We start from the raw sequence: 21,928 nt of genomic DNA, 5'->3' as shown, positions 1-21,928 counted from the left end.
GAGTATCAAAAAGTTTAGAAGAAATTATTACAATTATCAAACTTCATAAAAGATTTTATCAATTTATTCAGATATAAATACAATATTCTAAATACAAGTTTGCAAGTGAGAACGGTGTGATCTTAAATTTTATGAGGATTGAATCCAGTCTCGCCAGAGAAGACAAATCTGATTGGTCCACCTTTGTGATGCTGGATGATCGGTTACAAAGTTTTAACAGTTTCACGTCTTTTCAATTCATAGTCCAATCTGTTAGATTGATACTGGATTCCAATCAATTTCGGATTACAACCGGACGTGGAATAAAATTAATAAATTAAACTTATAAACAATCAAATTATCAATAAAATTAACTAAAATGTAACTTTGATTTTGTATATCAATATCACAAACAATAAAATTAACACGGTGTGATTCCCGTGATTAGTAAACGTGATATCCATCTTGCATCAAAATATTGTTGTTGCGGTCAGCCAAGTGTAGAGAGTATTAATCATGTTTTTGTTAATGGAGCTTCGGCTAATAAGTTATAGGTGCTCTATAGCAACTTATTTGATATTCCCATCATCTTTGCTCAACACGTGGTGACCAGGATTATGTTATCGTGGAGCCATGATGTTAGGGACTCTCAATTAGGGGTGTTAATGGTATTCTAAAATTCGATTTTGAATTTAATGTTCAACATAATTGAATCGAATTTGAATATCTAATTGGTCAAATTCTGATGTTCTATTCATACCAAATTGTTAGTCAGATTCGAATTTGAATATGACCTGATTCGATTCAATAAATATCTAAATTCAATCGATTATTTAATTCTTATGTATAATATAAAATATTTTATATAATTTATATATTTATATCAATAAAATATTTATTAATTATCTAAAATAATTAATTATTTAATTCGAATTGAATTCGGATATTAATTTTTAATATTCGTAGGATATCAAATCGAATTTGGATATCTGATTTTCTAATCGAATTCAAATTCATATATTACCTGATCCGATTCAAATTCTATCCGCTTACACCCATACTCAATCTCAGCGCCTTATCAGAATTTTACCTCCCATTTTACTTTGGATTCTTTGGAATGAGAGATGTAGTTATAGATTTAAAGGTAAAGGGGTTACCTCTTCTAACCTTGTCAAGAGAAATAATAAATGGCTTTTGAAAATTAGCTTGCTTCAAGGTAATCTGTCAGATCATGAGGTAAACTCCCTTGCTCTTATTGAGGTAGAGAGTGATAATAAGATTTTAGTTGAGATTTTGTTTCAAAAGACCTCTTATCCTTGGAATATTACCTACTTATTAGGAAATATCAAGGATATGTGCAATCCCACGAGAATTAAATTCTCTCATACTCTTAGAGAAGGAAATATCAAGGAATATTACCTACTTATTGTCTTCTTGTTTATGTTTGGTTTTTAATGCTTGTGAGCTGGGTTGAGAGTGTAAGGAGACTGTTCTTTTATTGGGTTTTGGGGCAAGGCGGGTTATGTCCTCTTCTGTATTATTTTACCTTTTTTTTAAAGTTGGTTGATTAATAAATTCTAAGGTGGCCGCCCCTCCACCTCGAGTAAATTTTGTGATTAAAAAAAAAAGATAAAATTGAAAATAACTTGTTTGAGACTTAAACCTATGTAGTCGTATCTAAATTAAATTGAATTATTTGATCCAACTATAAATGGATTGAATTTGAAATCAAACTGTTTTGTGATAATGTAGTTTGGGCATTGAAGACTCGCTACCAGTCAGTGTGGTCTGGTCAAGCAAGGTCGGGCGTATGGCAGCCGAGATTGCAGTCATGAAGGATTAGAATAACAGTAGTGATCAGATCAGAAACCTTCTAATGTGAAAATCCTTCCTAAATTTTCAAGTTACAAAACATTCACTCCTGTCGATTCATGATTGAGATGATTAACAAGTTGGAATAACTAAGCTGTTCATAGAATATATGCCGCATGAATTTGCATTTTGTACGCATAACAAGCAATCAAAAAGATTAAGGTAATAAATAGATGATAGTATTGGTTGGCCCACGAATCCGTTTATGCACATTTCAAAATTTTGGAACTGATGCACCCCATATCCAGCATATCATATTTTATTTTGTCAAGCTCCGAGGAACAATCACCTTGCAGTACTTGCAGCCGTGCATTAATAACATCTCCCATAAATGAAAACATACGAGTATGAGAGGTGACAGGACACTTAGCAAACAAAAATTCTATATACACCTTGAAATCAAATCATGGAAACCCAGTTATATGCTGTATGAGTAGAATTTTTGCTCGGAGGAGATCTGGGCTTATACGCAAAATGTTTTTGATGTGCGGTTACAACATGCTGTGTGTGGGATGAATGATAAAGATTCTGCGACTCTGTGAGGATGAAATCCGAATTCATATAAAACTGACCTAACGATTTTGATAAAAAGAAAAAAAATACTAATAAAAAACAGTTATAGCCTATTGAAACACACGATGTGCAAGTTACGTGCATATTGGGTGTATCGATAATTGATACTTTGAACCCTGCTGAAAATGGGGCCTGTCATGAAAATTTCTCAAGATGGCCTGATTAGAACAATGAAAATAAAAATGTATTGCACGTCAAAAAGGAGAAACCTAGGTTTTTTAAAACCGAACTGGTTCTCAAGTCAAACAGTCCGACCATTCAAACCAAATGAACAACAAAAAATAATAACAAATACAAAAGCAGCAAAAAACTGTTGTCTGAATTGATGGTTCGACCCCCTGGGTCAGCAGTTCGCTGACCAAATCAATGGTTTTTGGCCAAAATGCAGGTCTGGGCTGAAACAGTGACCAGTTCCCGGTTTTCCGGTCCAATCGTCCAGTTCAATACGGTTTTGAAAACATTGGGAGAAACAGTATATCAAAATCAATAAATTATGTGTAACAATTTGCGTCCACATTACAATGAATAAACAATGACAGATCATTTATCTAAGAACCTTTGCAGGTCGTAGCACCATGATCAACATCCTCAACGCTAGAAATTCCTCCAGGTGGTGCAAGACTGTAAGCCTTAGCACTTTTAGAACCATACACAGCTCTTCTTTTCCTCTTCCAAGCTCGGATTGTAACACACCCAGAAGACATTAAAAATAACTATAGAAGACATGAACAAAGGCCAAATGCATGCAAAAACAGTGGGGTGAATGGATGGTCCAAATTAGATTGAGCTAGCTTCCAATGGATGGTCAAAATTTGAGACCTTTAAATTTTGAGAAGTATCTTCAGATTAGCCACCCTCTTATTACCAAAGTCTCGTCATGTACTAACAACACCGGAGACCCAGGGAACAATTACAGGTGCTGTTGGGTGGGCACTTCTGTATGAATCAGAGTATTTGTCTTTGAAATTCAGTTTAGGTTTCTCAGCCTGCATTTGACAAATGATAAAACCAATGCTGTTATATGGAGGAAACTTAAAGATAATCAAGCAATATTTGGAACTCCGCTTTGCATAATTCAACCAAAAAGCATTTCTGATGAAAAATTATTATAACACAAATGCATATCATAAAACAGATGGTAATTACTGTGTATACATGGGAATATTAAGGCAAAGGAGGTGCATACTCTGGCTTGGCATAATTCCATCCAGAAAAAAAAATACCAAGACAGGTTATATCTTTAATCAAAATAATTCATTGTGCTTGATTAGATGCTTTTCAGAATTCATGGGTCAGGTTAGCAGTTCATTTCTCCAAAATACGAAGACAGGTAAGCAGTTCATTTCCCAATTCCATCCCTGTCATAATTTGCAGCCCTATAGCACATAGAAAACTCATCTTTACAATAAAGAATCCTAACTTTCTGAATCAAGAGAGGGACCATAGGACAAGTGAACATTATCAAATCAAAGATTCATAATAGGGCCATAAACTTCAATAAGATTCCCTATACTGCGCACTGCATATTCCTAAAAAGCATTTCCAACGAAGAGAAGGTAAGGGTTACATGGAAACCCCCACTGAGCCACCCACAAAAATAATATCAAGAAGCTGCTCATAAAATGAATCATATTAGCAAGAGACACATGAATTAACATACACTTTCAGTAGGTACAAGATTTCATCCACTTTCAGTATGTACAAACAAAAGGCCAGATATACAATATAATGATCCATATTCATATTTCAATTTGGAACTGTACTAAACACAATAAGGCGCCAAGGCAAGGCTAGGCGACAGGGGGGTGCCTTGTCATCTAGTCGCCTAGGCGATGGATTTTTTTTAAGTAAAACCATATATCCTAGGGTAGTTCCCTAGGTTCCATAACCATCTTTCCTTAATAATTTTTCATAATTTTCATAAGAGAATTATAAATTTCATGTTTAAGTCTAGAAAATCAACATTTTATGAGAAGAAAAAGAACAAAGGAAACAAAATTCAAAAAATATAGGGGCTGAACCCCTACTTTTGTTATAGGAAAGAAGAAAAGAAAAGGTGGAAGAAGAAAATCTGTTGATTAGACAAAATTTTAAGTTCTTCCCCCGCTTATTGGTTCAGGTTTTGAAATTTTTGAGGGTTCAATCAAGGATCAAAATTTTGATACGATACGCCCCATATTGGGTGTATTGTACTGTATCTTTGGGGTCCTGATACCTGTTTACAGGTGTTTTGGGGGACCCATTTTTTTAAATAATATATATATATATATATATATATATTTTTTTTTTTTTAAAATGAAATTGAAAACCAAAGAAATAAAAAATAGGGGGAGCATCGTTATAAGTACCAATACACCTCTGCCAATACACAGGTGTATCGATACTTTGAACCATGGGTTCAATACAGCAGTTAGCAATGTTTGCGTTGATTAAACCCTAACAAAATAAGAAAATAATAAAAATAAATTAGTATATAAGCACAAAATGAATATTCTAGTTTAATAATGTCTATTTTATAATTATAACGTCAAAAATTAAAAATATAAAAGTATTTTATAACCCAGTGCACAAAACTGCTTGGCAACTGGGCGAGGCGAGCCTCCAAGGGCGCCTTGTTGCCTAGGCGTCGCCTTGACAACTATGATTATAGGTATCCATGAAATTAGTCATTTAGCCCTTGATTACATCAGCATGATTCCATGTAATCTATCTCTGAACACATCAAGCCAAATGAAGTTGTAAGTTGGTGCAACTAGCGGGATATTTTAGAAGTGGTCCTGACCTCCTGGGATCATGCTAATTTCAGAGTCAAATTTCTTCTCTTGTTAGAAAAGAAAACGATAGCTTTCTTTAAGAGATGATATGCCTTGCTGAATGGAGGAACAGGAATCATGCTGCTGAATGCACTCAGGTTGGACAAGGTCAAAGATTTAAGTTAAATATTCTTCGTACTTTTTAACATGCCCTAAAATGAAAAAAAAAAAGATCCCGAAGGTTTCATTGAAATCTTAACAGTCAACAATCTGAGCAAAACCTATAAAAATTTATGTAAACTTCAAAATTTCCCCATTTCCCTATTGTTTCTCTCTTAATTCTCATTTATCCCCCAATACTCATCAAATCTTTGTATTTTCTACGTTCTTATTTCTTCTAAACTTCTTGGTTAATCTCTCCTATTTTGAGAAAAAGTCTTAAAAAATATCTATCTCATCTATGTAACTGTAAGAACTGAATGAAATGCTGAATTTCAAGTATGCATGATAATTTATTGGATAATGAAAATTGAAAAACAACAAATTGGTAAAGTTGTGCTGAGCCTTACATATTTAAGCCAGCACTCCTGATTCTTGTGTTCATAAATATCTGGCGAGTAGCACCCTGTCTCAGATGGACAGTAAACCCATATATTGCATTTCATTTGACCTGGTTTTGCACGTTTAGCCTGTTCAAAGCAAGCCTGACAACAGTCAGCAGCACTCTCCTTTGGGTGAGTAAGACCCCATCTAACTGCAGTCCCATCATAATCAGTATGAAGTTCAGCATGGCATTCAGGTGGAACTGGCCGACCAGGTAGAATATCATCATCTGGAGAGAAGATACATTGGTACCAAATTCTGCTCAACGTTATGACATAAACAATAAAATGTCCATTACAAAAAAACACATCCATGTTTTTCACAATCAAAAAGACTAATGTTTTCTGATGGAATTTAATACTAATATGTAGAGATCTGGAAACAGATAAGAAGGAAAAACTCAGAGTTTGGTTAACACGATTAAAAAAGTGATCTTTTATTCTGTTACCGAGATCTTGATCACCCTCTGCCTTGTCATCATGTTCCTTGTTAGTTATTTCAGCTGGCATCCAAAGGCCAATTTCTTCCAATAGCATAGTCCAGCCAGACTCCAAGGCTTTTACTAGATTCTCTGCAAATAATAATAACAATTATAAAAGCAAATTATAGATAGCTACCCTGTACTTAGGGGTGGTAACACTTAGCCCCCATAAGTTTAGGGATGGTAACACTTAGCCCCCATAAGTTTGTTTTGTGACAAAGACCACCCGACCCTGTCCTGGGAACTTCTGGATTCCAGCACTTCCCCCTGACCCACTAACAGGATAGACGGAAAAGTAACATTATTAAATTGCCCATTTGAGATTCTATGGCCTGACAGCAACAAATATCAAAATGATGAAAATGACCATTCTAAAGCACAAATTGTTTTCAAGGCATTGGCGAACTGATCATTCTCAAGAAATTTTCAGGATGAACTTTGTTGAAAGAAGTTGAGAGAAACATGTGAGAGTTAGGATTTTATAAAGACCAAGTTAAAAGGGCAAAATGGTTTCATAAAATAACACAAGGGCAGTTTGGAGTTTGAGGCATGTTTAAAGGAATTTTCCATGAAGTTAACTAGCTGAATGCTAACGGCAGGGGCAGAGTGCTGGAATCCAAAAGTTCAGAGGGTCTATAATGTATCCTGATAATGAATATGGCACTAAACAGAACGGAGTGGCGAAACAGGATTCATGCAGCCAACCCCATATAGTTGAGAGTTGGGACAAGGCTTAGATGATGGTGATGATAATCCTTTGGTATACCAAGCACTAGGAATTTAGTCAATAAAGAATTCTTATAATGCATCCTACAAGTATCGGATCCTTATTTTTCATGAAAATAAAAAATGAAGATGTAATGGAAGAATAGGCAAGAATCTGTACTCGCTTCTTTGACTTGAATGGTTGAATTCATGGTTGGTTTTAGAACTGTCAACTGTTTGGCCTCTTCTAGTTTTTCCTTTCGCCAGAGCTCCACAGACTCTGCTCATCAAAATCAGGCATCAATCAAATAGATTCAAATATGGAACTGTGAAGCACAAAAACAGAAAAATATAGCAGTATACCAATGTTGTTCAGCTCCAAAGGATGAGGAGAAATTGAACAAAGGCCTCATTTGTTTGCCAGTATTTAGTGGGGGGGGGGGGGGTAAGTTGGTCAACCAATAAGTTGACCATCTTATTCGCATTCATTTTCTGCTATACTAGGCCCCATGCTATTTGGGCAACCGATACCCTCCCATGACAGAGATCAGCTTCAGTGCTCACAAGGCCATGCTCACACCGTTCACACAGCCTTTTATTGCCGTCATTGAGAATATCTCCGTATTTGTATGGTTTTTTTCATGGAGAGATTCCCAATGGCTACAAGGGACTGCACGGCCGGTGTGAGAACAGTCTTGTGAGGACCAAATCTGATTTCCCCATGACATGGGTAAATAACTTATCCCCTCACTGCACTGCGTCGGTAAATGTTCTCTCCCTCTCATCTCCTCTCTCTTTACCCAGGTAAATATATAATGTCAAAACGAACAAGGCCAAAATAGAAGCATTAATACTATGTATTGGTCCTAGGTACACAAAGGAACTCAATTCCCTCGAGGATAATTTTGTAGGGTAGCACAATAGTTTTGCTCTTTTAGAAAGGACTTAATATAAACAAAAGGAAAGCAAGATAGAAGACAGGATGTCAGACCCTCAGATTGTGGGGCTTCTTCCCAAAAGAAAATAGCAAGGTAACACAAGAGTTTTATCGCAATACTGCTCTTAGTCACCAAGTCAGCTTAAATTTTCCAATCTTCAGTGACAACTTACCTTTTAGGTTGCAAAGACCGGAAACAAAATAGATAGATGAAATGCATCATAGGGAAAATTTCAACATTTGAGATAAAGACTGCAGAAGATACTTCATATTTTAGAAAATGATAAAAGTCTATACTATTTGTTATGAAACTGGTTGTATATTTAACAGTTATTCTGTAGATACGTAGATACTAAAGAAGTTGAAGTATCTCCCCACCCAAACCTTGCATAGAAGGTTACTGAGTAACCATGAGGAAGAGGACTGCATTTAGGAGAAAAGGTAATCAAAATGATGAATCCCATGGATAAGCTATAAGCTATAAGCAAATAACATGAAAATAGCATTGCTTAGATCATTCCATACTAGAATATTGATAGATGGTTGCTCAATGGGCAACCCAGGGCCCTCAGCCATAGAGACATTTACACGGCAGGGAGGAGCAATAGTCCTGGTTTTACCTGGTCCAATTGGTATCTAAGATTTTACTCAAACAAACATTTTGTTATTATTACCATGTGTTACATTTCCTTGGGTTTTGAATGCTTAGATGTCGAGGAAGATCGCCAGGTGGTTTATTAGGTAGATGAGAGATGGTTCCTATGTGTCATGGGCCTAGATGCATCACATTAGGCAGTTAAATGTTTTGGAGTGAGCATGCTGTTTGGATTTATCTAAGGCTGGTTAACACCCTACTCAACCAAAAGTGACATGATTAGTTATGTTTGTATTGTCAGCCTAGAGCTGTTGTATATGTCTCCTTATTGCATACTTTCGGGGATAAAGGAATAAGTATGCATGGCATTCCACTTATCAAGGGGAATTAGGAGGAAGTATCACTTCCATGGAGTTATAAAGGAATAAGTATGTCTGGCCTCTTGAGTAATCGGAAGGAACTTGTGCATCTATCCCCTATTCCTGTTCTGGCGACTCCAGAATGAATGTCCTCTATCCCTGAAGAAAAATTAAAGCTAAACTTGGAAACTATACTTGTCTAGGGATCTTGGGAGTAAGACGGACAATTGGATATTATCGTCCAGTCCACTAAAAAAATGGCAATAAGTAGTACTGCTTCTGTCCAAGAAAGATTCAACTGTTATCCATAAAGAACCTTATTGGATGATTTGGATCTTATAGCACGAGTAAAAGAAAGCATACAGTCACCTCTCTAAAATGTTTGCTTGCAGACTCTACTCAATAGAAAATAATAATCAGGCTTTCACTTGGTTTTAGACGGGCTAGCCATAAAAATCAAATGATGTAAGAGGAATATGAGCAGGCAACTACGGAGACATGCAGTGTTGGCAGCAATTTACTCTCTCGTAAATAAAGAAGCATTTTAGTTGATTAGTTAATTAAGCTACAACAATTCCCAATTAAAAAGAAAGTCCCAAACAAAAAAAACTACAATTTGCCATGAGGGGAAAATAAACTACATAACAGTGGAGAAACTTAAAAGAGAGAGAGAGAGAGAGAGAGAGATCAAATCACACGCACCTTGCTGTTCACTCACATTTGCATTAGAATTAAGCCCTTTCAACCTCTGTAGAATCTCATGGGTTATCTTCTGCTTCATGGAATGGGATATTTCGACTGCACTTTTCTCTCTGGAAAATTCCTCCTTCATTTCCTTAACCTTTTATCCACAGACAACAAACACCTCAGCAAATCAATATCAATAATGAAATAAAAAAATAACAACACTTAACTCCTTCAATCTTCCAAATCACCTAAATAAAACAACAGCCAAAAAAAATCCGCGAACCAAAATGTAGGTCTTACCGATCTAACAAGCTCTATGGGTTCCGAAGCCTTCCGAATACGAATTGAATCTTCCATTTTCCTAATCTGATCTTGACTGTATTTAAAAGCTGAAAACAGGGAGCTCCTTTCATCAAACAAGCACCAAAAAAAAAAAAAAAAGCGGAATACAACAGAAATCACAAAATGTGATTTTTCACAGTTAAGAGAGAACTAGCCCAGAAAAGCAGAAATCTCAAATGAGCTATTAAAAAAAATCAATATTAACCCGGAAAGCACAAAAATAGCTAAAGTGACATGGGTATCGTCAGGTCAATCCAATTTCAACAGACTTACCACTGGGTGAGGCATTATTGAATATATAAAGCGAGGTAGATAGAGAGTGGAGAACGTAGAGAGCTGCAACAATGTTAATGGAACATATAACGGCAGTGGTTCTCTTATAAGAACACCACCACTTTCCTCTTGCTGGGTATCCCAATTCTACCCTCGCCATCTCTCCCTCTGGTTGGCTTTCCTATTCATCACATTCTCACTTCCTCTGCATCTCCCAACGCGGAAAGAACTTTGGAATTCCTTCCAAATATTTACGGTGTCGGCCGGAGTGATAGAGGCTTGAAAGCGAACACGCTTTGTTTGCTTTTTCGTTTCCAAAGAAAAGGAGCGTGGGAGAAACGAGAGAGGACACACTACACAGGACAGGAGAGGCGAGACACAGACGCTAGACAGTGCTGCGCCTCAGGAAGTCAGGACTCGAGTCAGGAGTCAGGAGTCAGGACACCTACCGCCTGAAAAGCTAACGTTTGAAGCGTAATGTCATTTTATCGTGGCCGTGGGATTTCATTCCGGGCAAATTTGCAAACAACAGAAAATTTCAGATCAGTATTCTGTATTTCGCTCGAATGATTATTTATTTGGTCCTCGAATTTTAAAATCTTACAATCCAGTATCTGAGTTTTGGAAACGCGATAATCGAATACCTGCCGTTAACGGACCGTCATAACACGTGATCTTATATACGATTTAAGACTTTTAAAAAATATAAAAATTATCCTTTAAAATAAAATACACTGTCATCATCTTCAGAAGATAAAAGGGGTTATATCAGAGAAAGGACAATTTTTGGGCTCTAAATTAATTTTCAAAATTGAATTATTATTTTTTAAATAATATAAAAAATAGATAAATTTATAGTTGAACCGTCCGTCGCCGCTTCCGGCATGTCTCCAGCTATTGTTTCTGCCTCCGGTTGTCGTCTCTGATGGTCGAGAAAAAACCCGATAACTCAAACATGCCCCGAGCATCGGAACACACACTCAGTTTCTCTCTCGGTTCCAATCAAGCACGAAAATTAACCAACCAGAGAACACCTCACCCATAGACCTAGTCCAGGATGGATGCATCAAACGACGAATGAGGATATGCGGACCATCTCCTTATTTGACGCATTCTCTAATTCATCGACCTTCTCTCTCTTTCTAACATATATAAATATATGCACAATAGGTTGAAATATCACCATCAACATAAGTATTGCCGTCACTGTCATCGTCACCGTCACGATGTCCAGCATCACCATGTACACCGATCCCTTCCGGATCTGTCCCGACCTCGAACATGCTGGGTCATACCCTTACAATCCTCTGCACAATGAAGTTGAACAAGAGGAACTCTGATGCCTAGCCGGAGACCGATAAAAGTGATATCATCTATATTGTTGAGTGGGATCGTTGTTTTGGCTTTGGTAATGGTGTTGGGGTACTGGAAGGGGTGTCGGAGAAGACTTTCCATCTCTACTCCAATAAAGGAGTCATGTATCCATGGACCCAACCCATGTCCTTGGAAGAGACAGCCGGAGTTTAGGGCAATTAGTTACTTAAGTGAAGGGTTTAGGGTAATCCGACCTGTTTTACTTGTCGGTGTCCAATTATCAGCGACATTTTCTCGATCGTCGGAAACGACAATCGGAGACGTGTCGGAGGCGGCGACAAGCGGTTCTGTTATAAGAAGAATAACAATAACTTTGTCCCTTTTTTATATTATTTTTTTAAAAAATTATTTTTAAAATTTTATTAAATATATTACTTTTATTAATATTAGGGCCCAAATTAAAATTGCCCTAATCTGATATGAACGAAGAACCCTACAATTTCTTATATTCATCCACAGGTGTAGTTTTCTTTTCACCAACACCATCGTTTGTTAGATATTTGGAAGTTAATAATAAAAAGGAAAAAAACTCAAAAAAAAAAAATTTGTGAGAGTATTACTATGCATTACAGAGATGCGTGTAAAGAAAAAATAAAGGAAATTTAAGGTGATGAGCAGAGCAGAAAGCGTTTTCATCTGCCTCTATTATTAACATGAGATTTGAACATCGTCTTTTCCCCAATGATCTGGTATTTTTGATTAGCCGGAAACGGAGACGAGGGAGGGAGTAGACGATGACCATGACGCGGCCCATGAAGACAGCGACAGTGATAGAGGTGGTTTTAAGAGGGGCTCAAAGGCAGTGAGAATGGAGGCGACGAAAACCTCCGAGAGCAAGAACCACGGAACGAAGCTGTTGATTGTCGTAGCCGATGCTCGTCCAGTGCATGAATAAAAGAATTAAAAAAACGATAAAGCCCAGTGTTGTTATTCTTTTATTTCATGCGTGTGGAGTGAAGCAGCTGTTGATTGCCACAGCTATTTCAGCGGTTACCACTTACCAGAGCTGTTAATTGCCACGCGATGGCAAGCGACCGCGCGTTCAAGTGCTTCAGCACCTCGAAGAGAATAGAGGTCCCCAGTAACATCGGTGCTGAGTAATTTATCTTGTTTGGTTGAGTTATTAAAATATTGAGGACTGGGATTTGATGAAATAGCGAGGGGTGCCCTTGATGGATGGGCATTTGTGTCTTTTGCATGCTATTTAATTTTCTAAAGTTCTGATATTGGATTATCTTGTTTTAAAGTTCTTGAGACAAAGTATTTATAGGAATTCTTTCCTTTTTTTTTAAATAAAAATAAAAAATGTTAGCCTACGCTTGAGATGTTAAATGCATGGTGTTTCTCTGGAATCGGAATTTTCTGCCAATAAAATACCTCTACCAACATCATCTCACACTGTTTATCTTAATTTGAGACTGGGCCCATCATAAAAGTGGGACTTGCTATCACCCATGAAATGTGCAGTGTAATATCACCCATGGGATGATGCTCTCCCTGGGATATGTGGAGCGTGTGAGGGGCTATGCACCTGCAAGGGGAAACAATGCGATCACCTGTAACGTTTATAATGGTAAGGAGGAAAATATTGGTCCATTTGGTTTGCTGGAATAGGGGTCTAGAATCGGTATCGAAATGGGCTATTCCGGATACAACTGTTTGGTTGGACGGAATTGAAATCCTATTCCCATTACTGTAAGAATGCCATTCCCCCATTTGAGAGAATGGCCATTCCCTACCCCTCCCTTGGGAATGAGATTTTATTCCTGCTAATTTTAATTCCTATTCCTATTCCTGTTTGAACCAAACAGATTATAGAAATGAGCCATTCCAATTCTAATTTCAAAGGATTTCGATTCCAATTTTGATTTTAATTTGAACTATGAACCAAACAGACCCTAAATGTAGAGTCAACTAGAGCATTTTTGTTTGACTGATAATGGTAAAAGAACGTGTTTAATGTTAAATAAAATATGAAAATGGCGAAGCCACATGCAACTTTTAGATATAGGTACCACCAGAAAGGTATGGTAGCACCAATCACAAACCTACGTGAATTTGTATAAATTTGATTGGGCACCAGTTGATTGATTATCAGCTTTTAAGGCAGGTGTCTTTCTATTTCAAATAAGGTAGCCTGTCTTATGAATGAACGTGATCAACATGTCTTGTGGTCGGTAGATTCAAAGTCACCCTTGACACTCTCTCTCTCCAAAGATACAAAAAGGCAAAAAAAAAAAAACACTCCGATGACGAAGGAAGGATTTCAAATCTTCGTTATAACCAACTAAAGACCTTATCAATTAAACTGATCGGCACCTTATTTACACTAGTGTAAGAGAACATATGAACCTATGTAAGTTTTAATTATATATAGTATTTGGATTAATTTTTATGATTCACACAAAATCCAAAATATAAGATGATTAAGATTGCAAAATGTTTCATGGAAGGATCATTGAATGAAATGAAGTGATAAAATAGGATTTATGTAGAGGGGCGCCATATGGTTGAGATAATGCTAAGATGATGATGATAGGAGGGGGACATTGCAAAATGTTGATCTTTACTAAAGGATGGGACATGGGAGAGATTCAAAGGATGCAGGTTGGGTCTAGTCAGGTCAAATTGAGGCCAAGTGTCAGTTCCATGCAGGTCAATGATCAACATCAAAGTACTGTGAAGGTGGTTGAAACAACTACTTGTGACCTCTCAATGAAATGCAAATACAACCAATAAATACAGGGCATCAACAAAAATGCTATATTTCTTTTTTATAAAATTTACTATAACTCCTCTGCATTTGGAAATGATACAAATATGTGTGAATGCAAATATACAAAATTGAGTTAATTTTGCATTGATAAATTTATTTTCTTACTAAATCGATTTTTAGTTATAATGGATGCAAACACGAATCTCAATAAAGCATATGCCATTTTTTAGTAAAAAACCCATTTGAATGCAAATTTATTTCTTTTTTATTGATGTACTTTTACATCTCATTATTGATGTAAATATACATTGGAAAATGTGTTATTTATCATTTGTCAATACATAAATGTAATGTTACCAAATACAGTCAAAAGTGAACCAGAGTGCAAATTTATCCTGAACCAGAATTTACGTTCCATTTGCATCGTTTCCAAATGCAACCTATCTATCGTCCCTAAAAAAAAAAATACCATCCTTGTTTATACAATTTTTTTTTACTAAAATCTAACATTGCATTACTGATTACTCTTATCAACTTAATTATGTGGCGAATGGCTCCTAACATGTCAATATTCTATCAATTGAACAATGGTAAAATGTTATTTGTTAAATGCTAAAAATACCCACTGCATGTTTATTCTATCTTTTTATCCTACCCATTTGCACCTTCATTGAAAAATAGAATTGTGATTGCCATGGAAAAGGCATTGAACAAATTTCCTATTAAGAAAAGTCATTGAACCCATATTAATTCAAGATCAGATTATTAGCTGAATGCATTGCGTTATTGTTGGTTCCACTGCTTGCTATATGCCATCGATTATGTTCAGATAATTTGAGTTATATTGTTTCATGTGGAAGTAGCAATTTCTACTGGTGAATCAAAAGAATTATCTCAAGTAACTGTTCAACCTAAAAGTTTAAGCTGTAGGTGAGGTCCTTTAATAGGGTTTTAATCTCTAACATGCACAAATATATTGGATTTGAAGCGCGAATAAGCACAAATCTACCACTTAATTAAACAGGCTCTGATATCATATTATCTATCCACCAAAAGAATAAAAAGAAACCTCATTTTTGAATTGTCTCTTATCTATATTATGGTAGACTTTTATTTGTTCATTTTTATCAATTCTTATTTTGTGAATTTGCATTAAATTTATTAGAAATATTGGATTTGACTGGAAGAAGAGATTGAATTATTATGCGCCATATGCACTTTATGACTGGTGTGGGAAATAGTGATTGGTCGTCCCAAAGCCTAATTCTTTATTGACTCCTATCAAGGAGATACATAGAATTTGTGTGTCACATATTTATACCCCAATTCATGGGAATTTGTAAGCCTATATATTTATGTACACAATTATTCTGATCAAGGAATTATTTGTAAAAGAAGTGCACGATATAAGCATTTGACCGTAATCTCTCAAAGTATAATGGCTAGTGCAATGTGTTTGGTCTGAGAAAATAAAGTAGAAAGGTAGAAAAATTTATAGCAAGCTGTAGTAGGTGAACAATTAATGAGACAATTTTTCACAAATTATACATATAATATTTTATATATATATATAAATAATTGCATATATTAAATATTTGATGAGTTTGGAAAGGATTATAGCGCTTATCGTAGGTGCTAAGCCTGGCCGTGATCACCCCTAGCATCAAGTCTATTACATGAACGATTTCTAACACAAATGTTAAAATTCATTTAAGCTCTAGGTACTTCATTAAGCAGTATCGGAATAACTTAATGCTTCATTAAGCTGGTATTACTTAAAGAGAAATATAGAGGGCTACCCACTTCATGAATGGTCTGTATTTTCCATCCCATTATTGTACATAGTTGTACAGAAAGTTCTGTTAAAAATCTATATTTAATAAAAAGAAAAACTGGATTAAATGAAAAAAATATATTTTATTAAATAAAAAGACAGTGAAATATGAATTAATGAAAATAAACAGATTTTAACATGATTGATTGAGTTGTGGATTTAAGGTGTAGTCAATGTTTAAAGTACCAATATGTATCGGCCCGTATCGTGTCGATGGTTTTCCGATATGCCCTTATAGGGATTGTATTGGGTTAGACCATGATTCAGAGGGTAACCGGGACTCAAACCGATCCGCCCTTTGAACCGATTTTGAAAAGAAAAATAAAACATAAAAAAACACCGCTCACAAAAACATACTCTTAATTAAATTCACACCAGCGCCTTATAAAGCGCAATCCACAGGTGCCCCACATGCACATCTCAGCATGCATTGAGAACATCTCCCATACTTGTCATTGGAAGATGTTCTAATACACAGTTAGGAGGCTGCAGGGTGCACTCTGTGGAGTGCAAATGTGATCTCCTCTTAGCTTGCATGATCTATCTATCTCTCTCTCTCTCTATCTATATATATCTATATATATATATAAATGAAACAACAAAGGTAAAAATGGGATGACCTAGAACTTTCCATAGTTAATTTGCAGGCTTCACAGGGTATAACTCAGGGTTTTCTTTTAACAGCACCTGAGTCAAACCTGAGTCACATGACTCATCACCAACAATGCCTTAAAGTAGTGCACAAGAGAGAGAGAGAGAGAGAGAGAGAGAGAGAGAGAAATTTACTGGATTATTAGCTGCTACTGCACCGTCCACAAGATTAAAAGCCCTGCAATTGCCTTGGGAATCATGGGTTTCAAAATAATAAGGGGGTAGATATGTTGGTGTTGCTGTAGCTCCTATGCAAATATCTGACACCATGGCATCCTTGGAGATGTTCTCTTTCCCCTAGAGAGAAATAACGAGGAAAAGAAGAACAAAAAAAGGTTCAGAGAGCTTTCACAAGTTTCTTCCATTCTAATTGAGTTCTTATAATTCTTGATCTGTAACCCTGTGCGTCATTCATTCATTAGTAGATGCTAAACGAGTTCATGTAAATAAGAGATGTGAAATACTGATCAGATTGCTTGTTCCATGCATGAAGCTTAATACTATTACTGCAGAAGATACTATACCTAGCTAGGACTGTCATTAATGAATGTACCATAATGGGGGTTATTGGCTGATGAATCTGACCTCAGATGCAGAGAAGATTGTTGGGTCAAGTAGGTTAATGTCAAAACTGTGGATAACAAAATTAGTTAATGCTTGACCGATCCTTGCAGCTCTAAATTTGTTTCGTATTATAGATTGTGAAAGTACTTTCCATTGCATTTTGGTCCTAGCATATCCTTCAGAATCAATGAAGCATATCCTCTGTAAGCTAATAACTAACATTAATAAATAATATTAAATGTAATACAAACAATTATCTGAGCAATAAACATATATTAATAAGGCTTACCTAATTCTAGGAAATAATTTAGGATAATTTTCGGTAAAGAATGGCACAATTTCATTTGCAGCAAAGAGAGGGCGGTTGTTTTGATTTGGTATTGTTAGCATGGCTGCCACTAGCTAAACCCCCAGTACTTGTACCGGCAATTACATCAAATAGTCAGAAATCCTTGCATCTCACCATCAAGAACCTGTAAGAAAAGATTGTCAGCAGCGTCATCAGAAAACTTGCATAAAATTTGTATCCAATTCATGTTCATATATAAATGGGTATGCGTGTTTTTGCACTGCATTGACAAAATAAGTGGAAAAGTCTTCAATATTTTGAGTGGGAGTATTTGAGGCAATTTGGCTAAACAAACATATATAGCCCATAAGACATATATTGAAGCCTTTTGTAAATTAACTAATATATAAATAGTTCAACCAAAAAGGAGCTTGACTCTTGAAAATTCATAGCTAGGCATTGTTAGAGAATTGATTTTTAGGAGTCTGGCTTCAGTCAGGGCAAAGCAACTTGCCCTGATAGAAGTCCAACTCGATTTTTAGGATCATCAAAATGTTGCTTTACACATTAATACCTACACTACTATTTCCATTTGTGAATTATAAAACTGAAAAAATAGTAGAGAGAATTGATTGTTGAAAACTCGTAATACACGATTTTCGTGTATTGCAATCAAATGAGTTAGAACTTGGAAGTTTGAACTGAACTGACTTGAAACTCATGAGACTCCAAGGAGAGAATAACTGCTGTGATGATGGCACTTACTCCGCCATCGATTGTGAGAATTCTGGTTTTGTTTGCAGCACTGCTCATCTCTGAAATTAGAGGTTTTTCCTTCCGATGCACCATGCTTGCTCTTTCTTATTTATACATACACAATTTTCACGAGAATAAGGAAATCAATTAGCCATCAAAAGTCAGCATGCATGCACATCTCTTCTGGATCAACCAAAGTGATCACGTGGCTTCCGAGAGGTTTGTTTGTTTTTAACTTTTTATGGCTTCCGAGAGGTTGGTTTGTTTTTAACTTTTTAATTTTTTATTCCAAGCTCTCTCTCTCTCTCTCTCGGCATCTAAAACATTTCAGACACGCTATTCCAACTCAGAGGGATGAGGATTACTATCTGCTGACGTAGAACGCTATGGCTCTAGTTACTCAAACTTTGCTGACTATCTACGTCCTTTTCTTTTCGTTGATTAATACAACATATTTAATAGTTTTTGTTTTTTCTTGACTCTTAGGCTGCATTTTGCTGCAAGTAAACTTAAGGAAAACAAACAATTTTGATTACATGTTTTCCTCGTGTTTTTCTAACTCAGAAAACACGCTTGAATAGTTGATTTATAAGCGTTGTATTTGAGAAGGCAATCTCTAGAAAATCAATTGGGGAAAATAAGAGAGAACCTTATTTTCCTAAAATTAATACTCGTTTTTCTAAGTGTTTTTTGGCAGCTATCTTACACAAAACTAAACATCACAAAAATATCAATTTGCAGGAAACAGTTCGGTTTCCTTCCTTTTTAAGAGTGCATAGTATAGCGATTTGATATATAACCTTCAATAGGATTTTCAAGCCTGGGCTCCCGACTCATGCGCTGATCAAGATAGGGCCGCTGGTTTGCGAGCAATTGCTCACAACATAGTTACGCTTGTGAATTAACTTCTCAAGAAGGATTGCAAGAAAAAAAAATCGAAGGACTTGAAGCTAAAGGATAATGCAAAGAGCTGTTAACAGGTACCACGCCTCCACAGGAAGCTCTACTTAGCAGCCTGCTGCATCCGCATGCAAGACAGCCAAGCAAAGAGTACAACTTAGTGATGGAGGTACGACTCAAGAGAACAGATGTATATTATAACCATTATCCAGTGATTGGCATATATCATTATTTATGTAAATTTACTTCAACCAATCCAGAATTCCATTACATATGGATTTCATATGTTGCCTACAGGTGGCCCATAAAAAAATAATGTTATCTATGGGTGTAAATTTAGAGCATTTTCTTCAAATATGACTATACGAGGACAAGAAAACTACTAGATACTGTAAAATTGAAATAATGAACATTATAATGAGAATAGTTAATATAGTGCAAATGTTGGACAAATAGTTAATAATGAACATTATAATGAGACAGTTTTCAATTATGCCCAAGGAGAATGTACACCAATTAATCACTAATCCTAACAATGATTAGTCTCTTGGGAAATAAATTAACTAAAATCAGATTGTGTAGTCATATAATTATGGTACAGACTCCAGGGCCCTTGATGATTTAACCATGAATACTTGTAATGCCTTTTTTTAACATTGGGTCAATATCTCAGCTCCATTTTCCGTAATTAGTATGGTATGCTCAAATTGTGCAGAAAGATTTCCATCTTCTGTAACAACTGTCCAGTTATCAGACCACATAATGGGATTAATGCTACCCATTGTCAACATCGGTTCTGCAAAGAGTAAGGTTCATGTTTAAGCAATATGTAAGGACTAAGGAGGCATTAGTACAAGTCATACTTAGTAAGCTATATCAGAAACAGGCACTTTTCTGTTGTACACAGAAATATGGTAAAACAAGTTATACAGGAGAACCAGAAGATTGTGAAGTTCTAACACTCTCTTGGCCATTCCTGTATGCAGAAAACAAAAGCATGGAATGGATTAATCTCAATTGAAGTATATGTTCAACTTCATTAATCATCTTAAGCATTGTGATCAGAATGGCAGATATAGATGGGATAGTTTTTGTAGACTTCTCAAAGTCAAGAAATCTAATTAGCTTCCTTGTGATTTCACACATTCAATTCTTTTTTACAAGAAATGTAACTTTCAAGTTATTTTAAGATTCCCCGGCCTTTGACTTCTACTTATGGTATGAAGGTACATTGAAGTTGAAGGGAAACAAAAAGAGTGTTTCAGATTTTATTTTGAGATGCACATTTGAAGTGGAGGTTGGTAACAGGATCAGATACTGGAAAGATGCTAGGTGCTCAATGGGAAGGCTATGCCATATTTACCTAATTACCCTTGATCTATGATACTTGACACCTGTAAAAGGTTGCTGTGTTGTTTCGGATACTTCAATCTCTAGTGTAAATAAAATCTGGGCAACATAGGCCTTTGCTGGATTGGGAGTAAGAGGGAATAAATGAGGCTATTGCAGAGCTTAGATGTTTAACTAATTCAGCCAGAATATGAAGATCAAAGAGAGTGGACAGAGTCCTAAACTATCATCATCATTAGGGATGGCAATTTTCCCCATCCCCGACGGAGACCTGGCTTCCCCGACCCCATCGGGTTAGGGATGGGAATTGTTTTGGATGGGCAGGGATGGGGATGGGGATGGGGATTGAGGTCCCCACATGCCCCTACTCCTATTATATATAATATATATATATATATATATATATATAAACATATTAAAACCATTATTTATAATTTACATTTTTTATTTATTTTAAGTAAATTTAATTTTCAAAAAAAATATTGTTATCTAAAAAAATTTTGGGGATTTAGGTCCCTGTTGGGGATCAGGGATGGAGGAAAAATTTTATCCCCACCCCATTGCCATTCCTAATCATCATCATCATCATCTAAGCCTTGTCCCAACTATATGAGATTGGCTACATGAATCCCCTTTTTTTTGGATAAATGCTACATGAATCCTGTTTTGCCATTCCTTTCCGTTTCACTATTCCCAAATGAGTCTACTAAAAAAATGATAGGCCCAAATGACATTTGTCAGTTAACTCCAACAATCTAATTTGGGTCAACTTGACTCCTACTAGAGTGGACATTTCCACTTGATTAGCAGTGACTGAAAGACCATCACTCGAGGCGAATTGAAGTCTCAGAACATAGATCTTGCTAAAAAGTGAACCTTATGTGTGGAGGAAGAAAAGGATGCTAATCATTTGCTTGTGCAATGTAATGTCTGAACAAAAGTTTTAGGTCTCTTCCTCTTTTTATTTATTTTTTGGTGGATGGAAGGGTTCCAAACTGCATGCATAGATTTTACAATCTTGGCCAGCTATCTCTCTCTCTCTCTCTCTCTCTCTCTCTTTGATCAGCATCTTGGCCAGCTATTTCTTTCAACTTGAAAGGAACAATTTATGGAGGATCATCACCTTTGCACCATAGGATTTTCTAAGTCAAGGCCGTTGTGCAGAACTTGAAAGGATATAAGCTTTTTTTTTATCATGGATTGGACTTTTGAGCACAGAGAACAAGGATATAAGCATGACTTCTGATGTCAAGTGGGAAGAATTAGTGAGACAATGTATTTTTTATATTGGTTTCTTTTTCTAACATGTACGTAAAAGGGTTACCATATGATAGA

The 21,928-nt window shown here is 36.0% G+C and overlaps 2 protein-coding genes across 4 annotated transcripts in view; both read right to left on the bottom strand.

Moving 5' to 3' along the window:
• Window positions 1-2,884: 2,884 nt before the first annotated feature.
• Window positions 2,885-12,422, bottom strand: LOC148850395 (uncharacterized). Of its 2 annotated transcripts, none has more exons than XM_088946004.1 (7): window positions 10,160-12,422; window positions 9,845-9,933; window positions 9,560-9,698; window positions 7,148-7,246; window positions 6,229-6,351; window positions 5,747-6,009; window positions 2,885-3,410 (listed from the first exon to the last, which is right to left on the bottom strand). In XM_088946004.1, the coding sequence occupies exons 1-7, from the start codon at window positions 10,317-10,319 to the stop codon at window positions 3,300-3,302; spliced, it is 984 nt and encodes a 327-aa protein (XP_088802130.1). In that variant the 5' UTR covers window positions 10,320-12,422; the 3' UTR covers window positions 2,885-3,299. The 2 variants fall into 2 exon arrangements, with proteins under 2 accessions (XP_088802130.1, XP_088802131.1); XM_088946005.1 differs by having other exon boundaries at window positions 11,343-12,071.
• Window positions 12,423-19,630: 7,208 nt separating this feature from the next.
• Window positions 19,631-21,928, bottom strand: part of MAP1D (methionine aminopeptidase 1D) — a 35,005-nt gene continuing 32,707 nt past the window's right edge. The window contains exon 10 of one of the 2 annotated variants that reach the window (XM_088945297.1): window positions 19,631-20,039. In XM_088945297.1, coding sequence (XP_088801423.1) covers window positions 19,894-20,039 — 146 coding nt within the window. In that variant the 3' untranslated portion in view covers window positions 19,631-19,893. Of the gene's footprint in view, window positions 20,220-21,928 lie in introns of both variants that reach the window. The other variant, XM_088945298.1, reaches the window with a different exon arrangement.

This window comes from Nelumbo lutea, chromosome 5 (genome assembly GCF_056320005.1).
Source record: "Nelumbo lutea isolate HS-2025 chromosome 5, American lotus-T2T, whole genome shotgun sequence".
In the NCBI taxonomy this organism is placed as follows: domain Eukaryota; kingdom Viridiplantae; phylum Streptophyta; class Magnoliopsida; order Proteales; family Nelumbonaceae; genus Nelumbo; species Nelumbo lutea.
Note: the sequence above shows the minus strand (reverse complement) of the source record. Positions and strands in the feature narration are given on the sequence as shown.